Source organism: Hydra vulgaris, chromosome 06 (assembly GCF_038396675.1).
Source record: "Hydra vulgaris chromosome 06, alternate assembly HydraT2T_AEP".
In the NCBI taxonomy this organism is placed as follows: Eukaryota; Metazoa; Cnidaria; class Hydrozoa; order Anthoathecata; family Hydridae; genus Hydra; species Hydra vulgaris.
Genome location: NC_088925.1, coordinates 51,547,226 through 51,566,023, shown reverse-complemented (window position 1 = coordinate 51,566,023; position 18,798 = coordinate 51,547,226). Strand labels below are relative to the sequence as shown.

Sequence of the window (18,798 nt, the reverse complement as noted above, 5' to 3'; positions counted from 1 at the left end):
ACTGTAAAACTGGTTACTCTAACAGTCCAAAAAAGTCAACATTTCATTTTCCTGAAGAATTTGATTTGCGAGAACGATGGATATACTTTGTTAATAGAAAAGAATGGGTTCCATCAAAATATTCAGTTATTTGTGTGAATCATATGATGACAAATTTATTAACTACTAAAAAAGATGCACCTTGAAATGAAATCTTCTTCCAGTTCCAACTATTTAAACTAATGAAATAAGTGCATCATCGACTCTAAGGTTCCAAAGTTGCCCCGAAAAGAACCAACTTTGAGATATTTAGGAAAAGATGAGTTTGAAGATTTTCATATTTCTTTATCTGAATGGTTTTGTAGTGGTCATAATTGCAAATTAACAAACTATAGTATGTTAGAAAATTTTCCTGTCTATATTAGAAATAAAGCCAATGATATGAATTCAATTTTGACAGAGTTAAATGAAATTAGATACTATTCTCCTCAAGGCAGACCTCCATATTCTGCATCCCTTAACGTTATGCACTAGTTTTATGTCACACTTCAGCACAGTCTTATAAGTTATTGTTAGAACAACTACCTTTACCATAATTTAGTTTATTTAGAAAAATCCAAAGTGATATAAATGCATATAAATGATATAAAGTGATATAAAGTGGTATAAATGATATAAAGTGATATAAATGCATATAAATGATATAAAGTGATATAAATGCATATAAAGCTATAACAGTTTTGTTACAAAAACATTGTGTATCAAGTGATTGAGTGCTTCTTGTGGATGAAATGTATCTGCAAAACGCAGCCCAATATCTAAGTGGGAAATAAATTGGTGAAGATTCAGAAAGTAATCTTTATAAAGGTGTTGTTGTTTTTATGATTGTAGGGCTTCAAAAAGCTATTCCTTATGTTGTGAGATCATCACCTGAAGTTTGCACAATAGGATCATGGTTGAAAAAAGAAATTGATGAGTGCATTACCTCATTGCATCAATCAGGTTTTAAAGTAAGAGCTATTGTTACAGATAATCATTCTACCAATGTTAATGCATTTTCAGAGTTACATAAATTCTATATTGGAGATGGAAAACTATTTATTTATCATCCAGCTTATAATGGAGTTTTAAAAACATATCTATTATATGATATAATCCATTTAATAAAAAATGTTAAAAATAACTTGGAAAACATTTATGCAAGATATTGCATTGTTGTCTTCAGAGATATTAGAGTGTCAGCTTTCTGAAGATAGCATGGAAATTGCTGTTACTATAGCAGGCTACATTGCTAAAAAAATTGAAAAAAAAGATTTAAATGTCTATCTTGTGGTCAAAAAATGGTTTCTACAGATCAAGATGTTCTTAATAACGAATATCTGAAAATATTATCTAGAGGTGGACTTATATGTCCAAGTCAATCCTTGTCTGATTTTATTTGTCATCTTTTAAGTATTCTAGATATTATTTCTCCTATTCTAATCAAACATTGCAGTTATTCTTTATCACTTAAAAGTTTTGCAGAACAAATTTTTAAGATTTATTATAGCAGTGTTGATTTCACATGCGAGTATCACCAAGAATGGGGAATTAAATATGGATCTCGAATCGTTATTAATATTTTTTATAATAATTTACAAAAAGAAACTACAGATTCTGTAAGAAAAGATCAGGTAAAAGAGTTTAAAAAAAGATAAAGAACTGATAGTTAGTGCTAATAAATTTTTTTTTCTCAAATCCTTAATACATATAAAATTACAAACCTTTATTTTTATTTCCTAATAAGAGTTGTAAGTAGTCTTTGCAATATGTAAGTTTGTTTTAGTAGCATTTTGATACATAGCTATTTGAAAGCCTATTTCAGTATTTCATATGTTATTGGAATATACTGAAACAGGAAATCAGTTAGCGAAAAATATTGTATAGCATAATGTAATTACATGATGATAATCTCAGGTATTCCTCGACCATTTTAATAAAATAAACATTTGCCGTAAAAAAACTGGCCTCTTAATCTTTTCCGGAAAATGCAACAAATCAGGCCGTATAATAACAGTAGGCCATTGCAGCCGTTAAAAAAACAAAAAAAGGTTTTACTGGAAAATCGTGAAGGGAATATGTGTAATATAATACGCGTTAGTAGTATGAAATTTTTTAAATAATATTTCTAAAAAAGTAATATAAAGAAAAATTGTGGAGACGATGGTGGGTACTTTACAAAAATATTAAACTATTTGCCCATTTTATATTATGTCAAAATATTGAAGCTTAATTTTTTTTTTGTTAAATAAAAACTCGTTAAGCATGCATGATTTAATAAAAAAAATAGTAAAACTAGATTAAGTAGGTTTTAAGAAAACTCATTTATAATTGTCCAAATAACAAAATTTAAAAGTTTTTCAGAAAACAAAACTTAATTATACGTATGAATGCAGTCTTAACCTATAAGATCTATACCTCAAGCAACATCAAAATAGTCTTTAGATCAAACATGTGTTGTGTAACCTGTAAACAAGAAAAGTTGTACTTGTACCTTGTAAACTTGAATACCTTGTAAATGAGAAAACTTTATTAAATTATGATTTATATAAAAAACAGGAGATAATTTGGCCAACAAGAAAAAGTTGAATGTTGTTTTTGTTTTAATAACAATAGCAGATTATTTTGAAGCGGCTAATCAAATTTAAGAAATTATTGCAAAGGGCATAGGAAAAGCGTGTTCGTCATTAATGATGGATATGCATTTTAATGCCTTTTGACTCAGTGTCTCGGCCAAATAAGAATGTTTTTTTTTTTTAATATTAGGTACACAAAAGATGAAAAGTTACACGATTAAACTTTGGGAATATTCACTCAGCACGGGATACGCAACTTGGAGTGGTTTTAACCAATCTGTTGATTACTCTAATTCCGAAAGAAGAAAAAAGAATGGAGATATTTAATCAACATTTTTAGATCAAGGTAAGATTGTGATCAAGCTTCTGGTAGTATTGAAAAAATGCAAAAATAATATGATTATTTGTAATCAGTTTGTTGAGGAAGCACATTAATTTGATTTTGAAGAACTTGATCTGCTTGACCTGGTCAATCTCGAAGAATATTCGAAGATACAGATGATGAAAATAAAAGGCAGTTATAAAGTCCAAAACGATAGATACTTTAGAAAAAAACATAGTTTAAAAAAAACATTAGTACAATCTATACTAAAATGTTTTACAGCATTGTTACTTGCCATTTACCCAGTGGGCACAGGACCTAAATAAGACGTCTTTTGAACGTTCAAAAGACGTCCAATACGTTCAAAAGACGTTTAAAAGACGTCCTTTTTACGTCCTGTGCCCACTGGGTAGTTTCAAAAAACGTGAGAGAAGTTACTTTGCTGAAATAAAAAGAATTATAAAAAATACCTAAATTTGATGCACTTTCTGCTGATCTCAAGTGACCATGCAAAGATCTGTACGTATAATATGGTATCAAATATGTTTGGCAAACGTGCTACGTATGAAAATATTGGGACTAATCAAAAAATTTTTACGCAATGAATCAGACTATGGTATATCGGGCTTCTTTAAACAATGGATGAGAATGGTAATGATACTGGAACAAATTCCTGATGGGTTCTTTTCCAATTCATTATCATTCCACCTTTTTCAAGATTTTTGTGAGCAACATATTTTTCAATGTTTAAAACTATTCAATTTTTGATCTTTTCTTTTCTGTATTTATATCCAGACAACCTTTTTCTCGAATTTAAAATTTCACGAGACATTGTGATTTTTTATTCATAAAATAAAATTATTTCTATATTAGAAAAAATAATAGCAATAAAAATTAGTTAAGTCCTCAAAAGTTATTCAAAAAGTCTTTAAGAAGATAAAGATTATTAAACAATACTTAGGGTTTTTAAAATTATAATTTAGGGGAGAGTAGGGAGAAGTGGGACATAAAAAAATATTTCTAGAATAATTTTAATATCTTTTTAATATAATGTATGTACTGCACCAAATAAGTTTAAAAAAATAAAACTTCGGTTTTAAAGATTTTCAATTTGAAGATTGAAAACAGATTATAGTAACGTAAATATTATTCGTTTTAGAGAAACCGTGCCATTGGGATAAAGAAGGACAGGTATGAGGTAAAGTCGGACAAGAGAACAAATAACAATATATTAAAAAAGTTATTAATTGAAAACTATTAAAATCATGAATCACGTAATCTTGATCAAAATATTCAAGAGGTTTCCACAAAATAATTACGCAAAAGTGGTATGGGAGAATTAGGAGATCAATTAATTTTTACTGTCTCACCCCATACCTTAAAAAAACTTGAAGGAGTACAAAAATGTGGTTTTCACCACACGCAGTTCTATTTAGCAATATTTGCTGAATAGATGAAAAAAATCTTATTTTTAAAACTAGATATTATTGATTTATTAGATTATATTATTTATTGAGTACTTACTCAATTGGAACTTTTAAAATGTTCCACTTCTCCCCACTTTTACCTATTGCTTGGTCAAGTTTTAACAGATTTAATAAAAAAAAATATTATATACTTTTGAACTTCTTTATAAAAAAAAATTTATACAAACTTTCAAAATCATTTCTAGGGGAAATAACGCGTGAAAGACTCTACTAAGAATTAATGCTTTTTGTTTAAATCTTCTTCATGTCTAGTTCAGTGGCATGTTTAGACACTTTCCACCGGTAATCTAAATCCACTATTATTGTGTTTTGGAGCCAGTTTTCCGATTGTGCCCTACCTATGAAGTTCGGTACTAATTTGATCTGTCTTTTAGCCCTGTCATATTGGTTGTTTTTCTTGAATTGATTCGTCTTTGGAACATCATACTTTAAAAGTTACAAAAGAATACCCATTCTCGTTTCCTCGTCCGAGCAGTTTTTAACCATTTGACAAAAATACTTGTTATCACGTTTGTCAAACATATTTGTTTTAAGAGCTGCCGAAAAACAAATATTAGATTTTTTTTTTTTTAACATTTTCGCATCCAATAAAGCTGCAAGCAACCACTATTTGAGTTGGAACTGGAACTTACTGGAAGAGAAAAGATGAAGATTGTAGAGCAAGATAACAATTGACAGACAACTTAAAGGATTGAAAATTATAAGAATCAGGAAAGCAAGATGAAGAAAGCGAATTCCAAAGAACTGATGTTTGAGGAAAAAAACTAGGGGAATAAGAGTTTTTGAAGCACTTGGAAACAGTCACAGAAAAAGGATGAGACTTAATTGAATGACGAGTAACACGAGAATGAATTTTAGTAGATGGCACAAGAGACGCTAGCTCTTTCGAGCAATGCCCATTATAGTATTTGTAAAAAGAGAAAGAGAAGCAACATTACGACAATTGGATAATGGTTGGAGGTTGACTGCAAGAGCAGGTCCAACTATATTTACAACGCATTTTTGCACCTTGTCTGAAAGAGAAAGAGAATCATTAGAAGAACCGCCCAAGATATGGCAACAGTATTCCATGTAAGGTCAGATTTGATAAAAATAGAGATAGAGAATAGAATCCGGAGTAAAAAATTGTTGAGCTCGATAAAGAGATGCAACCTAAACAGATGCTAATTTTGTAACGGATTTGATATATGGTTTCCAAGAAAGATCGGAAGTAACAGTTAATAAACGGGTAGATGACTCATCGAGTACATTATCGTTCATAAATATAGGAAGATCTAAATTATTGCAATAACGATTGGCTTAAAAAATTGAGTTTTATAAAAATTAAAGTTTACCAGCCACTGTGAGCCCCATGCTGTATTAGAAGTGAGATCCTTTTCAAGCTCAAATGCCCCTTCCAAGCAATCAGAGAGTGTTGGCTTCTTATCATGACAAGAATAAATGACAAGAAGAAGATCAGCATGCCAAACTTTATCAAAAGTTTTAGAAATGTCAAGAGCAATGACCCTAAACTCTCCACCTTTATCTAATGCACAATAAAACCTATTGGTTAATACTGTTAGCAAATCAGCTGTAGAACGAGAAGATTGAAATCCATATTAATGATCAGAAAGTAAGTTATTAGATTCCAGGTGAGAAATTAAGTGTTTATTAATTAAAGATTCAAAAACCTTGCTTATGATAGGAAGAAGACTAATGGGATGGTAGTTAGACGAATCAGATCGCTCTCCAGAATTTTTGAAAATAGGGACAACAGATGCCGGCTGGAAAACAAGACTCTGATAAGCACTTCTTAAATAGTTTTGAAAGTATATACGACAGCTCAGGAGAACACTTCTGCAAGACTTTAACAGGTATGTTCTCCGGACCACAAGCTATAAAAGAGTCTTAGCAGGAAACCACTTAAGATACAGAAGCTGGAGTGATACGAATGTCAAGTAACGGATCAGCCAGCTTGACGGCTATATCAGGTAGAACAAAACAAGTGGAATCAAGAGATGATATTAATAAAAAGTTTTCAGCTCAATGTGAGAAAAACCACGAAGAAGAGTAAGGCTTGGGCTGGAATTGTTGAGAGGGAGTAAAAGATTCCATGCCTGCCTGAATCCATGAAGTTATGTAAGAAGCACATTTGTCAACAGGAAGACAAAAGAAGCACCTAAGGGAGAATGTGGAGAAACTGAACACTGACTAGGATAAACAAGACATAAGTCAAATAGAGAAGCCAAATGATTCGGGTTATCTGGAAAGCGGGTTGGGAAGTTGACTTTTTGAGTTAGGGATTGAGAATGGAAAAAGTTGTGGGCTTTAATGCCTGCAAAGTCACTGACACTAGAGCCAAGCCATTGAGTGTGGTGAGCATTAAAGTCACCGACAACAACAATATTGGCTGATGGATAAAGAGAGAGGGCTTGGTCAATATGTTCAAAAATAACATCAAAAAGAGTGCAGTCTTGAGATGAAGGAGAGTGATGTAGAACAAAGACAAAGACAATAGAGTGTTGCTAAACGAAAGCACATAAAAGAATAGTCTGTGGATTCAAACCTATTTTCCCGACAAATGGGTGAATTATTACGAATGTAAATGCTTAGGCCAAGCATGTGACTATTGCAGTTTTTACGAATTAAAGGAAGATAACCCTCAACACAAAGATCACAAGATGAGACAGCTGAACTCAAATTAGTCTCACAAAGAGCAAATAGGTCTGGTAAAATATGCAAGAGATAAGACTCAACAGAAGAAAAGTTACTTCGGAGATCACGAATATTAGTGAATGATAAGTTTAGAGAAATTGGTGATGTCGATGGTTTTTTGTGTTTTATAGTTTTTAGTATTCAGTACATTGTTTAATAACCCAAGTAATTACCTCATGACTATTAATAAACCCTAAGCAGTAAAAAAGGGCTCCAAATGTGGCCTTGGCAATGCACACCAAAAGTACAAACAGGGACACCATCCATGCGCAACATTGCGCTGTTAATACTTTAATATTTTTCAGCTGTTAATGGAGAGCTACCACAGAGTTCGGGAAACCTGACTATCAGCCGGCCTCATAACCATAAAACTGAGTTTTAGAGCTGTACCCTCATTAGAAGATAATAGAATGAGTTGCCTAGTCATAAAAATAGAGACACAACCAAAACTCACGCATTGAGTCAAGAAGATCCAACATTTAACATCCTAAATTGGAAACAATGTATTAAAAATACATCTGCGCCAGCCTGATAGATGAAGAAGGGGTGCGAGGCTGGTCAGCAGATAGAATCTGTTTACCCCTTAAGTCTTTGCCTAGGAAGCCTTCTACAAGACAGTAGCTGGGTGCATTTAACATTTGCCCAAGATGTTCAACTTTTAACAACTAAAGTAAACTTGTTGAATGTTCAAAACAAAAAAAGCTACTTGCTAAGTATCGTTTATTTTTTATGTTTTGTCCCTGTCCATTGATTTAAAACTTTGTTTTAATAATTCCTTAGATGAAAGCCTTATGTTTATTTTTTATAAGTATATAATCCAAACAATTACTATATTGCCACGACTGCTAATTACTTATCTCTTGGTCAGGGCTGCTCCAAGATGTTAAGGGAAAAATTTTATATTAGTTGAAATAAATAATAAGTTAAACTAAGTTAATATAAGTTAAACTTTTATATTAGTTGATTAATTTTATATACATATGTATATATATATATATAAATATATCAAATTTTATGTTTAAATTATTCAGTGTTCAGTTTTTATGACCGTGTAAAGAATAACCCCCTCCCCCTCCTCCTCAATTTAAAGGGGCAACAAACTTAACATGGTTTTAAAAACTGAACACCAAATAATTTAAACAAAAAATTTGAAATCTGTCGATGAATACATAACTAGTTTATATTTATGAAAAAATAAATAATTTAACTTAATACCCTCACGTTTAGACAGTAACTTTTTATGTGAAGAATCTTTTGGTCATACACATAAACGTAAAAAAATTTGGAATATTCTTTTTGTTTAAAAGTTGGTTATTTCAAACATTTAAAAACCTTCCTACGCCATTATATATATATATAAATACACACACACACACACACACACACACACACACACACATACACACACACATATATATATAAATTAGTAAAAAACACTTAACACTTATCTAACTTTTTTTCTTCAACTTTAAATTTCACGATTGCTGAGTCATCAGGAAGAGTTACTAAATCTCAAAAAAAATTCAATTTATAGAAAAAAATATTATACAGGAAGTATTATAACTAAAAATAAAAATTAAAAAAATTTTTAATCAAAAATTTTTTTTTTTGGTTAACGGGAAGTTACAGAAAGTAATTATTAAATAAATTTCTTTGGAATGGGGATTATTTAATTTGGTCATTTGTTTTTATAATTTTTTAAGAGGTATTAATTTTTGTGCCTACATTTAGAAATTAATTCAGATTTTTTATTTAATAAATTTTCCTGATTTAAATGAGTAATTATATCAAATTTTTCTTGCAAACAATTTTTTACTAATTTATAATTGCTCTGTTCTTTAAGAACATTGAACACTCTATTTTTAAAATACTCTAACATAATTCTCACATTAGGCACACGAAAATCCACCATTGATATAAGCAGCATGCAACTGAACTACCAATCTTTTCAAGTGCTGCAAGATCCTGGTTTCAAACTCCACCGACCTCTGCGTCATCTGAAAGAGCATTTTTTGCTTTTGGGCTTGTCATTACTGATTTTAAATACAATCTTAAACTGGCAAAGAAACTCGTTTCTATGGTGTAGAGCTATACCATTTTGGAGAATTATTTCAAAAAATGGCTAATGGAACCAGAAAGTGAAAGTGACATGGAGCAGGCTTATCTGTGCCAATATTAATAGAAAAAAATCTTTAAATAACAACAAAAGTACAACAAAGAAAAAAAAATAATAGAAGAAAGCCAAAGTCTTTTAGATGGCTAAATAAACCTTAACTAAATCTAGTATATAGTTTTTACGTAAAACGATCACCGGAAGTATAGTGTTAAAGATATTTTTCCGGTTGCCGGACATCCAGAGTTCGTTTTATATATATGGTTGTAACGAGTTATGATTGGTTGAAAAGTTTTTTCATCGCGTAAAAATAATCATTCAAGTGGCGGGAAAGCTCCAGCTATCAAAAACTTTCTGGTGAAAAAGAAAATACATCGTTAATTTTAAAAATAAAACTGTTTCTGCGATAAAATGGTTAAATTAAGAGGCTCTCGAAAAATTGCTGATGAAAATGTTAAACAAAAGAAAATTTCATTTCCTCAAAAAAAATCAAGAGAAGTTCATACCAAAAGTGCTACTGATTTAGATAAAAAACAAACAGTTTCAAGGAAAAGAAAGATCTCATCAAGTATATCATTTTTGACTTTCTCTATTATTTTTTTTTTATTATGTAAAATTTATTCAAAAACCTAATTTTTCTGTGTTTAGATAATGAAAATGTTGATATTTTCGAGAAATCACCTGTTAAGCATTGTAGCAAGTCACCAGAATCAAAAATTTCTGGAGTAATTAAAAAATCGATAATACCTCCTATTTTAAAATCTCCTCTTTTGGATAAGACTAATAAACATGTTGATTTATCATTGTTAACTACAACAAAACGAAAATTATCTCTTGTTACCAACAACAACAGTACTAAGTTATCACAAATTGGTATGGTGATGTTTTATTATTAAGTTAAGGCTGTTTGATAATACTTTTAATTTATTTGATAATGTGTAATAAAAATGTTTTGTTTTAAACAAAAACAGAAACTTGCAAGTGAAAATATATTGTAAATTAATCTATATATTTGCATGTTTCTATTGTTATCTAAAATGATTATTTGTAGTATTTTTTCATAAATATTAAATAATAGTTAACATTGCAGGTTAAACTTGCATTTTTTTAACCATTTCAAATGTTATAACAACTAAAAACAGTTATGCTTTATAAAAAGTAAACCAGATTTAACATGCACTGAATATCAAAAATCAAATTAATGCATTTATCCTCTAAGAGCGTGACTAAAGAAATAAACTTATTGTATATCTAGCACAACTAGTAGTTCTAATCATAATCTTATAAGTTAGAGAATATTGTATTTCTGAAACCCAATAAGTTACAATTAATTTATTTAGAGAATGTCGTATTATAATCATTCATAATGGTATGGAATAAATGCATATAAAAGTTTATAAAAAATTTTTTATGATATGCATGTTTACAAAAACTTTATTTACATAAGAACAATTTTATTTACATAAGAAGTTCAATTAAAAAATCTAGAATAGAAGTAATTTCACTGGGATTATGAATATCTAATGATTTGAAATAGAGATATCACATTAAAAGAATTGTGAACAAAAAATATTATAATAGAAATAAAGCACTCTTTATATATCTCAATATGTAATACAATAAAACTATTGTATATGATTTAGGTAAAGTCACATTTAGAATACACACTTATTTGAAAAAGTACAGACTAGTTTAAGAAAATTAACTTCATACCGAATAGTAGATAGATGGATAATAAACTACTTAAAAAACTGAAAACAGCGTGCTGTACTAGCAGATGCCATATCAGACAGGCTATATGTGCTCATTATGGTACTTTAGGGCTTGTTTCTCAGCCCATAACTATTTGCCATTAGACTGGCTAACACTCTGAGGTACAACTTCAGAGTATTTGCCAGCCCAATGCCATTGCATATTCCGCAGAATTCCCAAAGTTCAATGACCTTTTTTTTTAAGTAATAGAACAATTTTAATAAAAGTTCTCAATATTTTGTAGAAAAATAATAAATATTCCCAATATTGCAAAAACGCGATAAAAAATATATTCCTGGCTAATACCCTGAACCTCTCAAACAGGAAAGTTAAAGGATGGAATCAAATTCTAATAAAATGTTTGTTTTTGAGCTTTGACAGCTCAAAAACAAACATTTTAAAAAGCGATTATGAAATGGTCTTTATATAGCTATTTCCCACAATTTTGTTGTTGTAGTTTAATATTAATAATAACATGGATTTTACTTTTTATGAAATATACATTTTAATGAATAATTGACATTTTTCAGCATGATTTTGAAACTATGTTTCATGTCATTATTAATGAAAGTCTTGATAAATGATCCATTGAACGATATAGTTCTTTATTTAGCTGGTTGTATTTAGTGTTGTCTTGCAGCTAAAAAATATAATTTAAATTGCTTTGTAATTTAATTAAATCTTTGCGACTAGATTAAGTAAAAAGTTTCAAATAATGTAAATAATTAGCTGTGTTGCTTAAGATGACATTCGTCATTTAATTACATTTATGAAGGTACAATTGTGATTTAGGAAATCCATATAGCTCAACTCGACTTCTTCTTCATACATCAACACCTGATCGATTATTATGTCGTGAAAAAGAGTTATCATTTATTGAAAAATTTATAAAATGTACATTGCTAGGAACAAATCCCGGAAGTTTGTATATGTCTGGAGCTCCAGGCACTGGCAAAACTGCTTCATTGACTAAAATATTGGAAAAGTTACAAGTGTGAATTTTAGACTTTAAAAAAAAAATTTTTAATTTAAAAAAAAATTTTTTTATTGATTATAATAATTTGTTAAGATGTGAAAATTTTTCTAGTAAACTCATAAATTTGTGTGTGTATGTAGATTTTAGACTTTTTTAATAAATAATTTTATTTTTTGTAGGTAACAGGTAGTTTATGTCAGATTATTTTTTTAAATTGCATGTCAATTAAAGTATCACAAAGTATATTTGTACGCCTTGCTAATGAATTATCTACAACTAGTAAATATAACTCAAAAAATGCATTTAAATATCTTGAAAACTTTTTTGTTGGAACAGGTTCAAAAATGTAAGTCATCTATTTTTCTTTCAATCTAGTAGTTCCTGTTTTTTAAAACTTGTCATCTGTTACATTTTTTACATTACAGATTTTTTTTAGATTACTTGTTCTTGATGAAATAGATCAGTTAGAAAGTAATAACCAAGATGTGTTATACAAACTATTTGAACTACCTTTTTTACCTAACTCTAGATTAACATTAATAGGCAAGTTTATTTGGTTTTTTGTTACAAAATTAAAATTTTGTTTAAAAATTTTTTTTTTTTTAAAAAAAGATTTTCTTTTCTTTTTTTTTTAATACTGTATGTATATACGCTTTTTTTTTGGGAATACTTTAAAAATCAAGTAAGGCTAATTTATGTAATAAATAGAGTGGGGAAAATCAGTAATCTAACCAGTTTTTCAATAAATTAGGGTTTAAATTAGTGTTTAAATTAGGGTTGTTGATGACAGTTTTATGTAAATTATTGTTTTATAATTCGACTTTATGTACTTATTATTATTATCAACAAGTAAAATGTTGATGATTATTATAATCAGCAAGTAAACCTTATTATTATAATCAACAAGTAAACCTTATTATTATAATCAACAAGTAAACCTTATTATTATAATCAACAAGTAAACATTATTATAATCAACAAGTAAACCTTATTATTATAATCAACAAGTAAACCTTATTATTATAATCAACAAGTAAACCTTATTATTATAATCAACAAGTAAACCTTATTATTATAATCAACAAGTAAACCTTATTATTATAATCATCAACCATTATTACCTTATTATTAGACAACCTAAATGACATTATTCTAGTTATTACCATTGATATTAAAAAACTTTTTTTAATATCAATGGTAATTGGTATTAAAAAAATTAAAACATTCAAATTGTATTTAATACATTTTTTACTTTTTTTGATATTTATTTAGGTATTGCGAATGCTTTAGATCTAACAGAAAGAATTTTACCAAGATTACAAACAAAAGGATCATGTAAGAAAAGCATAAAAACACTAATTTTTTTTTATTTTTTTTATTGGTTACATTCAACAATCTTCAGGGGGAAAATTTATTAGATAATGTTAAGACAAGTTTCATCAATCTTTACAATACTGGTGGCATTATTAATATTTCAACAAAATGCCATAGCAAGTTTCATTTGCTACTGCATATCATTTGTGATTTAAGATTAACTGTGACAACTTCAAATATCCACAATGACTATTACAATCAATTTTTTTGTTATACAGTTGTAATCGTATAATAAAAAATTAGGCCTTCTTGATAGTAAACGACCGCGGTTGATATTTGACCGGGGCTGGGTTTGATAAAATATAGCTAGGGCCGGATTTGTCACCAAGGCTGCATAAACATTTATACATCCTAAAGTACAAAAAAAAGTTTTAATTCATGTTATATTCTGTATATATATGCATATATAAACATCATTATGATTAACATGATCATCATCATTACATCATCATCATTACCATTATCATAATCATTATTTTCATCATCATTATTGTCATTATAATCAGCAGCAGGCTTTAGCCTTTCTCTTTTATGCTGTTTCTCTAATCATGGTCAATGTTCAAACAAGCTATCATCTCTATTACAATAAACTAAAACTCATTCTTGCTTGGCTTCTTATTCAACAAGTTGCATTTTTTTACTGTATCTGTCCCTTTTTATTAAATACTGGCATAAATATATGCCAGAATTTAATAAATAGTAAATATAAGTATAAAATTATAATATATAAAGAAATTTAAATTTTTTTTAGCCCCAACTATCAACCCCTGTTAAATCTTATAATTTTTCCAGGGCCGGATTTGCAAAAAGTCTCATTTTTAGCCGGGGACCCGGTCACTTGCTACTCATTGAATGTGTTGACCCCTTGGCCTTCAAGAGTTGAATAACTAAAAAAATATCACAGTCATCAGATTTAGCTTTGTTTTTGGGAAGTAATTGGGATTTGATGCTATATGACCGCTCTCTCATACTTTTATTTTGCCTAGCTAATCCCCATATGATCATATCCTGCAAGCTCAAGAGCTGCTAGCTATTATGAGCAAGCAGCTCTTGTGCTGCTTGGTATTATGTTGCAAGCAGCTCTTTGGTTAGCAAACTTGCGTAACAAAGCTCTCTTATTATAAAACACAATCAGAAAAATCTACCAAAATGTGAATAATTCACCATTATTATTAATCAGTTAGGTGCACATAGGAAGCACAAACAGCTCAAAAATATGCAATAAACTTTTCAATCTACCTTGTGATGTACTTTATATGCAATTTAAGGTGTATGTGTCCACAAATATATATATATATATATATATATATATATATATATATATATATATATATATATATATATGTATGTGTGTATGTATGTATGTATGTATATATATAAACACACATGCATTATTTTTATGAAAAGGTATAAAAAATCCATTTCAATGATTACCATTAAAATTGTTTTGAAAATTATTTGAATTTGTTACTATTTCATAACAGACCTTGACAATAAACAATTTTAATGATAGCTGATACAATAATATAATGATACAAAGCACCAAGACATAAAGTAGTATACATATAAATTTTTAAATATTTTTTATAAGAGACTTGTATGCAGTGTTTACTCCAATTTAAGGTCTAACTGAAATCCTTTGCATTTTGAGGTGTGTATATACGAAGGTATGTTTGTTGAAATGTTTGTGTATTGTTAATCTTCCTTAGTCAATTTGCCCTTATTTTGCCTCCACAAATACTTCAGAATGGCATTAATAATTTATTAGCAAAGGGTACATATGCAAAGATGATATCTGTTTTCATATAAATAAACAAATATAGAAACAAATACAAGTATATGCTTTTTTTTATCTAAATATATTTCGTTGTCTAAAGACAACAAAATATATTTAGATAAAAAAAAAGGCTCTTGTTTGTTTTTTGTTTTTTTTTTGTTTTTGTTTTTTGTAGCACATAGCTTGTCTAACAATTTATTTTGATGTGTCCTATTTTTCTACCTTTTAAGTTTCATTTTTTACAGGTGTAGAAGTACTTTTGAGTATTGTCTTAAAATTTCAAAAGTACTAGTAACAACACATTTAATTTTTTTTTTTTTTTTTGGTGACTTATTGCTTATGGGGCATCTATTAAGTATATACGCAGTAAAACCACTAATTTAGGACTTCCCTCCCTCCTTGTATGCTTGCAATGACCTTGCAACATCCCCTCCTCCTCTGCATATCTATGCATTGTTATGAAATCAACCCCCTCCTCCTCTGCATATAACCTTTTCAAACCATTAAAAACAAAACTTTTAGTTAATTCAACAAATCTATGTTAGATAACATAATATTGAATTTTTCAAACTTGTGAAATTCTATGAATTTAAGAAAAGAAATTAAGTTTTAGGAAAGATAGAGAATAAGAGATTGTCAAACCACATGTACAAATCAGTACATTTTTGAAACCTCCCATACCTGCCAAGTGCTTTATGGAAGAACCCTTATAGTTTTAATGGTTTTCTTTTCTCCAAAATGATTACAGAAATTCAAAGATTAGAAATCCATAAAGCATGATTTATTACTGATGGGGTAAATGTGTGGTATTTTATCTAGCTTGTTACTTTGGAGATAAGTAAATAAGTCTATTATTTTTTGCTTGTGTTGGTTGTTACTGTGGAGATAAGTAAATGAGTCTATTATTTTTTGCTTGTGTTGGTTGTTACTTTAGAGATAAGTGAATAAGTCTATTATTTTTTTCTTGTGTTGGTTGTTACTTTGGAGATAAGTAAATAAGTCTATTATTTTTTTCTTGTGTTGGTTGTTACTTTGGAGATAAGTAAATAAGTGAGATTATTTTTTGCTGCCTTTAAACTCTTAAAATTCATTACCTGTAAAAGGATTTTTGGAAATAAAAAAAATTTCATACTTTTTAAACCCTGTTAGGGTTTTAAATAAATGAGCTATATTGCGCAGGTTTTATTGATCTCAGAACATTTTTTTTACTGTCACAATAAATAGAAATTTGTAGGACCAATACAGAACATATTTTGTCTTTTTTAGTTTAAAATGTAGCAGATAAATTTTTCAAAATATTTGCTTTAATATTGCTATTAGTAGAAAACATTTGCTAGATTATATTATTACTGTTATTATTGTTGCAGAATTCTTATTGTTATTTTACAGATCTTTTTTTTTTTAATTTCAAAACGTCATTGAAAACATTGTTGAATTTTTTAGTTATTTTTATTGGCAATTTATCATATTTAATTGCAGGTCTACCCGCGTTACTTCAATTTACTCCATATTCTATGCCACAAATTGTCTCTATTATTCAAGAAAGGTTGGGCAAAGTTGGTGGTGATATTATTGATCCTATGGCCATCCAATTTTGTGCGCGAAAAGTTTCTTCCATGAGTGGCGATATTAGAAAAGCATTTGATATATTAAAGTATATATTGAATTAAATTCAATTTTGTTAAATCTATTCTATCTGTATGCGTGTTATATCTATCTATCTTGTTACATATTTGTATTCATAGGCGAGCTATTGAAATCGTAGAGTTTGAAATTCGCAAATTGCCGACTTTGGAAAATAAAAAAGTAAACATATCTCATGTCTCTGCTGTTTGCAATCAAATGTTTAACTCACAATTAGCTGTAAACAACACGTATGATGGTGGGCTACCTTTGCAACAAAAGTTAATAGTATGCACTCTAATGGCATCATTAAAAGATAATACAATAAAGGAAATTTTGATTTCAAAAGTAAGCTCAGTTTACTAAGATAAAAACTTTTCTCAAAGTTTCATTTAAAAGAGGTGACTAAAGCTTTCGGTTTATTAATAACATATTTTCAATTTATGATTATTTTTTTTTTTGTTTAGTTGTACGAATGCTATTGCAAAGTTTGTAAATCAAGGCAAATTAACTGCTTAAGTGAAGAAGAATATAATAGCGCTTGTTCTTTGTTAGATTCCCAAGGGATACTATCGCTAACAGCATCAAAAACAAAAGACTTTCGGTCTCTTAAGGTTTGTGAATTTTTACTTTTTTTTATAAATTTGATATATTTAATGAGTATTACTTAATCATCTTGTATAAATATATATTATTTATGTATCTATATATAAAGTACATTCAGTCATGTAATCAATAACTTTTAAGTGATGATAATTCTATTTAATAAAAAGGTTTCTCTTCGTCTTCAAGAAAATGAACTAGAGCATGCTTTACAGGATAAAACACTGATGTCTTCGATATTAGCTTGTGGAATACCAAAATAGTTGTTTTAGTGTTTTTTTAATATATTTGTTTTTAATATTTTTATCCTTAAAAAAAGCGATATAATCTAACACGAATGTATATAAATTAATGTATATTTTTCCTCGAATTTTATTATTTTTTAAATAATGTTATTGATATATGTATTATTTATACTGAAATAAAGAGAAATTTCTTATTAGGTAATTTTTAACGACCTAATAATTTTTTATGACCCAGTATCTATGGTGTACGTGCGCATATGCGGACTCAATTTTGATTGCATGAACTTATTTGTCTTAAAGGAAAGAAAATTAAGGCGATACCAGTTACTTAAGTGATCACAAAATCACTCTTACCGACATTAAAAAAAGAACATAGTATACACAAATTACACGTCGTCGCAATTATAAAAAATCGGTTTATTTTATTAAATTGTTTTGAAAATATTATATATTATAAAATATAAAAAAATAATATATATTGTATAATTATTTTAAAACTTAAAAACCACCTCCCCCGTGCGTATTTATGGGTGTTTCTTACATGTATCCATATGTGTGGATTTTAACTGAAAAACAGAGTTAATAAAAGTAAAAGAAGAAAATAAAACGAGAGCCATGTCTCAACGGCAGGGTTAGGAAAAACCCAACCCTGCTGAATTTTCCGCTAAATTTGGTACACATCTTTATTAACTAAGTTTGATTAATTTATAGTTATTTAAAAGCTATTTTACAGGTATATTGTCTTAAACAGGCATATATCTTAATCGGTTTGCAGTTTTTTCTGAAATATAAAGCTATTTTTAAATGGAGTTATCATTTTAAAATTTTAGTTAATTAAAAATACAAGTAGATAACACCTTCTTCAACGCTATTTTAAATATAAAGGTATTTTGAACATAAATATATTTTGGAAAAATCATTAATGTAAATGAGAAACAGTATAGAACCAAGGGTATCACCTTGCGGTATCCTTGAAGTTACTAAAAATTAAAGAAGGCTGTTGTCTTTTGATAATGACAATAATACCGCGGTTAAAAAAAAGACCAACACGTCTAACTTAAAAGCTTTTGATATGTCAATTGCAATACTCTTTGCTATGCCGGGTTTATCTAATACATGATAGAACCTTTCAGTGACAGTATTAGATTTTCTTGCTATACGATTGATTTGCAGTCGTATAACAAGAAAATCAAAATCCGTCTAGATTGTTATAGTAATATGCTAATAATAAAGAGAAG

The 18,798-nt window shown here is 28.6% G+C and overlaps 1 protein-coding gene across 1 annotated transcript; it reads left to right on the top strand.

The window, feature by feature from the left end:
- Positions 1 to 9,508: 9,508 nt before the first annotated feature.
- LOC100198642 (cell division control protein 6 homolog) lies at positions 9,509 to 17,754 on the top strand. Its single transcript, XM_065800418.1, has 10 exons — positions 9,509 to 9,778; positions 9,859 to 10,083; positions 11,755 to 11,954; positions 12,118 to 12,284; positions 12,375 to 12,481; positions 13,211 to 13,273; positions 16,569 to 16,743; positions 16,835 to 17,060; positions 17,180 to 17,326; positions 17,486 to 17,754. Exons 1-10 carry the CDS (start codon positions 9,622 to 9,624, stop codon positions 17,576 to 17,578), a joined length of 1,560 nt encoding a protein of 519 aa, XP_065656490.1. The 5' UTR covers positions 9,509 to 9,621; the 3' UTR covers positions 17,579 to 17,754.
- The last annotated feature ends 1,044 nt before the right edge of the window (positions 17,755 to 18,798 follow it).

What these genes read in the sequence shown, in the direction of transcription:
- LOC100198642 (XM_065800418.1), top strand. Translation starts at nt 9,622, where the DNA reads ATGGTTAAATTAAGAGGCTCTCGAAAAATTGCTGATGAAAATGTTAAA. An exon ending in CTCTAGATTAACATTAATAG is followed by an intron (nt 12,482 to 13,210) that starts GCAAGTTTATTT and finishes ATATTTATTTAG; the next exon opens with GTATTGCGAATGCTTTAGAT. An exon ending in ATTACAAACAAAAGGATCAT is followed by an intron (nt 13,274 to 16,568) that starts GTAAGAAAAGCA and finishes ATTTAATTGCAG; the next exon opens with GTCTACCCGCGTTACTTCAA.